General features: G+C 48.7%; 1 protein-coding gene across 2 annotated transcripts; it reads right to left on the bottom strand.

The window, feature by feature from the left end:
* Positions 1-5180: 5180 nt before the first annotated feature.
* Positions 5181-7411, bottom strand: MRFAP1 (Morf4 family associated protein 1). 2 transcript variants are annotated; one of them, XM_011378552.2, is made up of 3 exons: positions 7275-7411; positions 6722-7154; positions 5181-6190 (listed from the first exon to the last, which is right to left on the bottom strand). In XM_011378552.2, the coding sequence occupies exon 2, from the start codon at positions 7115-7117 to the stop codon at positions 6734-6736; it is 384 nt and encodes a 127-aa protein (XP_011376854.1). In that variant the 5' UTR covers positions 7118-7154; positions 7275-7411; the 3' UTR covers positions 5181-6190; positions 6722-6733. The 2 variants fall into 2 exon arrangements, with proteins under 2 accessions (XP_011376854.1, XP_011376852.1); XM_011378550.2 differs by having other exon boundaries at positions 6722-7292.
* Between the last annotated feature and the right edge of the window lie 966 nt (positions 7412-8377).

Below are 8377 nucleotides of genomic sequence, written 5' to 3'. Positions count from 1 at the left end.
CTCATCGGTCTAAGGGGAAAGATGAGGGAAGCATTAAACCAGGCTGCCCCAGGCAGGCCCAGCGTGGATCAGCTGGCCCGTAGACTCGTCACAGAGCCAGTCCACGTCATCCAACTCCCAGCCGTACTGCAGACACTTCAGAGATGTTTATTATCGTTACTGAGATTTATGGCGGCCAAGGCTTTCTTGGTGAGATCGTAGTCCCAAATAAACTAAAGTGCCAAACTCTCCTTTCTTCCATATTTTTATTTGGCTCAGTCTCTGGTGGGGGAATCTCAACCGGATGCCCAAATGTTCTGGGTTTTTTCTTTAGAAACTTCAGCTGGGAGTATCTTCTTTAGGTATTCATCCCTTTGGTACCTCCAAAGCCTCTCTCATTTTCACCCCCTTTTGTACCCTGAACCTAAGTTTCTTCTGTGTGTTGTCTGGATGTACCGCACCAGACTCACAAATTTTAGAAAACGTAACCATCACTACAGCTTTTTAATATCATCGCGCCATGCAGAACGCGGTTTTCAGAACCTTGTACGTTTTGCCGGCTGTAGACCACATCAGACTCTGGGGAGGCAGGTGATGGACAGACGTAGCAGGAGAGAAGGTAATAAAAGTCTTGATTCCAGCTTTTCCCAGTGCCATTCAGTTCCTGCGAATCATCTGTGAACTTAAAACCCACTTGGGAGAAGCCTTCCATCAAGTGACCAATCGCGGGAGCGTAGAGACTTAAAAAGGGGAATTCATTTCCGTCGGCGCTAATGTAGGAAATTTGGGTAAGTTCCAGACATCAGCCACTTAATACTTTTTGTCCATAATAACTAGTCAAACTACAGATGTGAATGGAGCAACCTTCAAGGTGACCTCGGTCACAGTCTGACTGCAACTTCATGAGACCCTGAGCCTGAACTGTCCAGCTATGTTGCCACAAAATTCCTGACGAAGCGCCAGAAAGAACTGCTTGTTGTTTTAAGCCACTAAGTCTTCAAGTGATTTTTTTTTTTTTTTACCAGTAGTAGGTAACTGGAAGAGGGACAGGTATCTGAAAAACGGTTGCTGCTATGACAATCTAAAACACAGGAGTGATATTGGGACTGGGCAGATGTCAGAAAGATACTGAAGAGACAGAAAACGCCTGATGGCCCTCGAGATGGCTTTCAGCGATGGCTTAAAGGAAGGCGAGGGATCTGGAGGAAAGGGGCTCTTTGGTTACAGCGGCAGAGAGTTTGGTAACTGTTACCAGAGGGAAAATGGAAAACAGGACATGGACCCGATGAATGAAAGAGCGAGGAAATTTGAAGGCAGCGTTCAAGGTGTTGCCCGGCTTCTTCTAGTTAGTTGCTTGTAGTAAAGGGCAGGAGGAGAGAGAGAAGCTAGAGAAGCAGCTGTTAAATGTATGACTCAGGGCTTACCGGGGTTGTGGATTGAACAGTCTGTCATTGCCGGCCTCCCGTGGCAAAGGGTGCTAACACTGGGAGGGCTTCTGGGCAGAGATCCGATCTAGGTGGCTGCAGGAAAACCTGGCTTAAAGATGAGATCAAAGGCATGGGTGTAAATCCTCCATTAAAACCTGGCTGGAGTGAGCAGAACCGTCAAAGACTCCTAGAGTCTTTCAAATACGCAAAAGGCTTTCTAAGGATCTTAAAGGCATTGACAGATCTTGCAAATGTCACTGGAGCCCAACGTGGAGAAGGGCTTATTTCAGTGAGTTTCGTGGGTGTGGCTTTTGTGGGTTTATCTATTAATCAATCATGGATACATTAGTAAGAATTTTACAAAGTTTTAAAAGGCACTTCATCAGCTTGAACTAAAGGAGACAATACAAAATGAAAAGGAATTTTGGAAACTCGAATTTCTATAGGCAAGAAGCAGGCTGAAAACACTACTCAGCTGCAAGCCCTGGTTATATTTTATGAAAAAGGAAAGATGCTTTGAGAGGTTGGAGCCGAGCGCAGAGGGCAGAGCTGGATTCATAGAGACCGTTCCCAAGCAGTGCGACGGAGCCTAAGTGTGAAATTGGAAATGGCCCAGCTGGATTTCAGAATTGCTATGGACCAGTGATTGCTATACATTTCCCCGCTTCCCCTCTAAAAACATCCATTATCCATTTAGTGTAATAGCTCCACCTTCCGCCTCCCCCCCCCCCCCCCCCCCCGCCCCCGGCAACCACTAGTTGGCCTTGTGTCTCGGAATTTTCCTGTTCTGGATATGTCACGCGTCAGTCTGCTAGGGCAGCCACAGTGGAATACTACAGACTGGGTGGTTTAAAGAGCAAATTTTTTCACAGTTCTGGAGGCTGGAAGTTCCAGATCAGGAATTTAGCGTGCATGGTCCTTTGCTGCAATAATGCTCTCGTCAAAACCCAAACCTCTTCTTACTCCTCTTCCCCGCTGCCGGAAACACAGCCCCTGGTCAGTTGAGTGCATGGAGCTCGGGACCATCACCAGTGAGGCTGCAGGAAAGCCTAGTGCTTGGCAGAGTCTGGTCTCAGCTATTAAGGTAGTAAAGAAACATTCTTTGAAGAGGCAAAGAATAACATGAGCGGGTTTGGGAATAGAACATAGGTCTGTGTGAATCATGGACTGGAGCGTTTGAAGGAAAAAGGAACGGGGATATAAATTGGGAGAAGAACTGTAGATTATAGGGATCAGAAAAAGGGAAAATAGAATCGAGCAGAGGAGGCGCTTATTTCAGGCCATGACTGGGGCAAGCCCTGGATCGATTTATCTGGCCTCAGTGTTAACCAGGTAACAAATCCCCACCTATCTTTGGGAAAGATGGTACAAACTCAAGCCACACCGTGTTTATCCGCCGCCTGGATAAAACTACTAAGGTTTTTCCACGTTTGTGCTACATTTCATCGTACCGTTGGCGGGGAGCCATTGCTCATCAGTGGGGCGCAGGCTGATTATCGCCCACCATCTCGAGGTTGCTGGTCCCTGTGCCAGAGGGAAGGGAGAGCCAGGGAGAGCAATCCTGTGTGCCTGGAAGGTGGAGGACTGGAATTCATATGGTAACAGCACTGATGGCGCCTGCAGTTTACTCCAGATGAGCTTTAGTTCCAGAAGTCATACAGAACGCCAGGGCTGGAAGGAACCTGAGACAAACCAGTGTCTGCTCCAGATCACAGAGGTCAGGTGGCAGGGGGACTGGGAGCCAGGATTTCAGGTCCCCAGCCTCTCTGTTCCATGGCAGCCTTTGGGTACATACTCTTCACACCGTCCTCCCCTCACTGGAGTGACTTTCCTTCATCTCCTCCCACCCCTCCCCCGCCCCCGCGTCGTGTCCTTGGCTGTTGCCAGTCCTCCCGTAATGTCCACAAGAATTAAATGTTTTCTTCCTAGGGGTCATCTCAGCTGAAGGAGCATCCGGATGCAGAAGCCTCTGCAGTACTACTTTGTGGTCTCCCCAGCCTGATTCTGACCAAGTGTGGGACCAGTGAATTGTGAACGTTCTACATACTTTGCTGCCATTTTTCATTGACGCTTTCGTTACAAAATCCATGTTCCGACAGCTCTTGTGCTGCTTTCTGTAATAGCGCTGATATAAAATCGCTTGTCACACCTGACATACCTGAGCAGAGATAGGTCCTAGCCTCGCGCAGCCTCTGCAGTGTCAGGAACCTGTCCAGGAACCCCCAACAGGTCGTCTGCACAGCCTTGCAGGACCTAAACTCTGAAAGCCAGCCAGAGACACATGGATGTCATAAAAATTCTGGCAACCCTAGCCATACTCTAGCCTCTCAGAACAGTTCCTTATCAGATTCTCTGCTTAGAAAATGCAAGGTTCGATTGTGCCTCCAATTACTGGCAAGCCGAGACAAGGACCTGGAGAACTTGGGATTCCGGTGGCTGCTTTGCAATTGTGACTGAAGTCACAAAGAAAAGCAACTAAGGAGTCAGAGAATTTAGGACAACAGGTCTCAAACTTGTAAAACAATCACATCTGATACTTAACATTTCTAGTACAATGAACACTATGCAGCTGTTAAAAAAAAGAATGCAAATCTAGATGTTTAGATAGGGTCAGACTTTCAGACTGGTTTTTGGTGCAAAGAAGCAACACACAAAGGACGTTCACAGGTTACAGAGTGTGCTACCGTTTATGTAAACAAAACAAAACAAAAGGCTGTGGAGAGTTATGTATGTGTATGCTGCAACGCCGTAATGCTGGGAAGCTGGGGAGTGATGACCCTTCTATCTCTGGAATGTCGTGCCATTTGTATTACCCATTTAAAAAGCAATTACCAAATGCAGGGCGGCATACCAAAACAGAGAAAGGGCATTAGTGGAAAACTGGTGAAATCAGAATAAAGTCTGTAGTCTATTTAACAGTATTGTACCAATAATTTCCTAATTTTAGCTCGTACCAAATGTACTTTTGCTGGTGGTGGTTTTCTGGTTGTCCCGTGTGTGAGACGTCCCTCCTTCTCTCCTTGTCCTTGGTAGCTGTACTCATCCTTTAAGGCCAAGTTCACCAGTTACTTGTTCTGAAATGCTCTTAACCCTCTCCCTCAGTGCTGTAAGACATGGTGTCTAGATCAACACGTGGTTTCCTAGTATCACCTGGGTTCTCCAGGGAGTTGAATCTATGAAGAGCGCAGGGAGGTTTATTGGGGCTAATGTCTGTGGAAAGGGGCTCCAGGCTGGGCAAGGGAGAGCAGGCTGTGATGCAGTCCTAACGAGTCTCAGCAGACTCTGCGAGGTCTGAGGCTGAGATGCCCTTCAGAGTTGTCCCAAGTAGCAGTGAGTAGGGCCCTTAGACCCCTGCCCCGCCCCCCAGCCACGGGGCTTGACCTTGGCTAAAGAAGTGCTCTCGAGCACCTGTCAGCCGTACTCCCAGCAGCCAGAGGAGCAAGTTCTTTGTTTCTGAAGTGGGGCATGTACTGCCCCACTTACGGTTATATCTTTCCACTACGTTACTAGTTACCGCCCCACTTACGGTTATGTCTTTCCGCTACGTTACTAGCGCAAGGACTGGAGTGAACGTGTTTCAATTTCCCTCCTACACTAAGCACGGAGTAAGTTTTCCTCGCGCAGTCCCCAGAGCAGCATGCGGAGGTAAGTCTTCCCTCTGATGAGAGGCCTTACTGAGAGCCTCAAATACCATAAGAAATTCATCCTCCATTTGGCAATGACGACAAGGAGAGATGTCGTTCTTAAAAAAAATACAATTTCTTAGTCAACAACTTTTTAGGTCGTCTTTTCAAGCAAATGAATACTTTTATTAACATGGTAATTTTTTAACACATGGTAGGGTTTTGACCTCAAATACTTGTCAGGTCTGCTACTCAAATGAACTTACAGCTGGACAACTTATGAACCTTGAAGACACTTAGTCCCTGTCCACTTTAGGGTCCAATGCAGACAGTCCTTGCTTTCCTTCCCTAGCCCCTCAAGGGCTTGCAAATATCTTTCACATTATACCCAGAATCCCCCGAAATACATCAGGGTATAACATCAACTTGCACAGAACACCCAGATCTCATCCCCCATTCTAGGTTCCATGTCAAATAAAGCTGAGAGTTAGGTTGTCCAAACAAACTGACCAGACAGGTTACATCGGATAGCGTGCCACATAAAATTCAGTTTCGAACAAAATACATCTCTCCTCCTTTGGTCTCACACAGAAATTCAAGTCCCAAAATACAGACAGTACCATCTTCCACCCCGTCTTCTGATTCATCAGTCCTGGCCCATCAGCCCCATTCACATTCCCGGTTGACGTCTGGTCCCTTCTTCAGCTTCTTCAGCGGCTGCTGCATGGTGTCATCTTCTAGAAGTAAAGCCGCTCCTCCAGCACCTCCAGAGCTGGAGAACTCCAACTCTGAGTCTCATGTGTCACACAGACCCAAAGTTCCAGGGAGCTATCAGATCACACAAGAAAGAGCGAAACACCTCAAAATTTAGAAATAACCAAAGCCCGGGAACAAATATGACTGCTGCAAGAGCTTACACTCTAGGCCCTAATTCCTGTAGTACGTCAGAGCGTTTCCCAAATAAAAGTTACACCCCCAAACAAAAACATTTAACAGTCAAAACTCATATTGAGGTCATCAACCACAGACCACAGCAGAAACGTAGTGTAAATGAGAACAGAGTATAGACAGAAAGAAAGAAAACAAAAGGCTCTCTGGTTTCAGCTTCTCCAGGGTGTCAGCCAATCTCCATCAGTTGACCAGAATCCATTGGCTGTAAACCTAAAGTACAATTGCGAGAAACTCATCGTTAATAGATTAATCTCGAGGACAACCCAACCAAAAAGCCTCACGAACGTCACCAGCCACGTGGGACGTCAGTTTTTCTGGATGCCATCCGACTCGGCATCGGTCTTCTAGCAAAAACTGGAGTTTATCCAATAACGACGGTCCGTCTGAAAATTCTCTTTTTCTATCCGCCGCCCCCCTCGCTCATGGCCTACATTGTGACTTTGTTCCCGTAGGGGATTTCGAGGTTAGTACTCCATGACTACTCTACCGACCCCGACCTTAGGTTTCAACCGCACACATACCGAGCCGCACACGAACGAGACGACCGTTTTCTAATTACCGGCGTAAACAAAAAGTAAACGGCATCCGCCAACACGTCCTAAAGTTAAACACCGAGCACGCTTTGATTCTCTCGTCTCCCCAACCTCCGTCCCGTGCGGACCGTTCTCAAATAACCCTCCTCGGAGCTACACCGAACGGAGGGCGACCACGCAAACTGCCGCCCGGCGCCCCCGGCCTTACCGCCGCCCGCGTTCACGACGACTCGCTTCTCTCTATCCGCCGCACCAGCTCCACCAGCATCTCTGCCATCTTCGCGATCTCCTTGGCCTTCTCCTCGGCCTTCTCGCACCTCTTGGTGGCCCTGCCCTCGACTCCGTCGCTCGGATTCTGCAGATGGTTCAGGGCGCTCTCCTCCGAGGCCTCCACCTGCGTCTTTATCTGGATGAGCATATTGTCCATCTCCCACAACTTGCTCCTGTTCCGCATGTACGCCCGCCCGTGCTCCCGGGTGAGGGCCGCGATGTCCTCCCGCATCTCGTTGATGACGGGGAGCAGGAACTGCTCGAAATCCTCCTCGGGCTCCAGCACTTCCACTTCCTCCGGTTCTGCCAGCTCGACGATGTCCAAGGGCCGCATTCTCCCCGCTACTCCGGAACCGCAGTACCGACGTCTGCTGCAGAGAGAAAATGGAGACTCGCTATGCTTAGCAACAGAGTTCCAGAATATTCTTTAAAACTTTTACCCTTTAAAAAAACTTTTCGCCTCGGAGAAGCCACGGAAACGAGCGACTTACGAGCAGAGCAGCGGCGAACAAAATGGAGTCCCAGCCGTCAACCAGCTCCCTGCGTGTTGCGGCCCCTTTCACGACACGGCCGCGCCTCTTTACGGTCACGCCGCGGGTAGAACGAGGCGCGGGCGCGCGCACGTCAACGGAGGGAGAGACGCAACCAGCGCCTCCGCCACCGCGCGCGCACGCACTCGGGCACGCGCACGCACGCACACGGGCACGCGCGCGGAGCTCCCGTCATTCCCTTTCCTCCTCACCTCGTGCTCGCCTCGCTGTTACCTAGATTTGGGGTGATCGTTTCTGGTTTTTGGTGCGCCCACCTCCTAGGGGGTTTCTCGATCGCGAAATTTGCACACTTTTAAGATGTAAACGCGACCTTCTTACACGAACCGAGGAAGATGCTACATGATAATGTACTGAGAGGCTGTGACATCCCAGGGCTAACCATAGTAGCCCCTTTCTCGAGTACCGCCACCGGACCCCTCCCAGCCGTCTTAAAATGTAGTTTTTGTTCTTGCTTGGATTGCAGTCAGTAATGATTGGGTGTCTTTAGCAGGCCGAGCCCCCGAAACTCCAGGGAAGAAATCCTGGCCTGAGGCCCCACCAGACCCAGAGCTCTGCTGAAAAGGGCCTTGTTGACTCGCCTTCACGCCTTTTACCAGCGTCAGGGCTCCGTGGGTGCGTGTGTGGGTGGGGGGGTGGGGAGTGGAATTCTTATTTAATTCTAAACCTGTAAGCAGAGCTTGTCACACATTAATAAATTTGCTTTAACATTCACGCAACACAAAATTTTAAGGACAGATAACAGTTCCCCAGCCTACCCTGTTGACCCAGGCACAAAGCAGCAAGAAAAATGTCAGGAATCCAGCTTGCACAGGTGCCATAGGTTCGGTTTCTGTTTTCCAGTCAAAGGGACACAAATCCTACTTTTGAATGGGATAGAGTTAAGAACGAAGAGAAAGAAGAGTCATGAGAATTCTCATACTTTTTTTTCACAATTAAATTATCTGCATTTTTTCAGTTTCTGGGATATAAAACATTAATTCGCACTTTCATTGTAGTGTATTCTCATTCTGAGCATCACCTAAAATAATGGTAAATCTTAAAAT

Source organism: Pteropus vampyrus, unplaced genomic scaffold, assembly GCF_000151845.1.
Source record: "Pteropus vampyrus isolate Shadow unplaced genomic scaffold, Pvam_2.0 Scaffold346, whole genome shotgun sequence".
NCBI lineage: Eukaryota > Metazoa > Chordata > Mammalia > Chiroptera > Pteropodidae > Pteropus > Pteropus vampyrus.
This window is presented reverse-complemented; position numbering and strand designations above follow the sequence as displayed.

Bases quoted from the DNA above. Each gene is read 5' to 3' on its own strand.
- MRFAP1 (XM_011378552.2), bottom strand. From the start codon at position 7,117: ATGCGGCCCTTGGACATCGTCGAGCTGGCAGAACCGGAGGAAGTGGAA.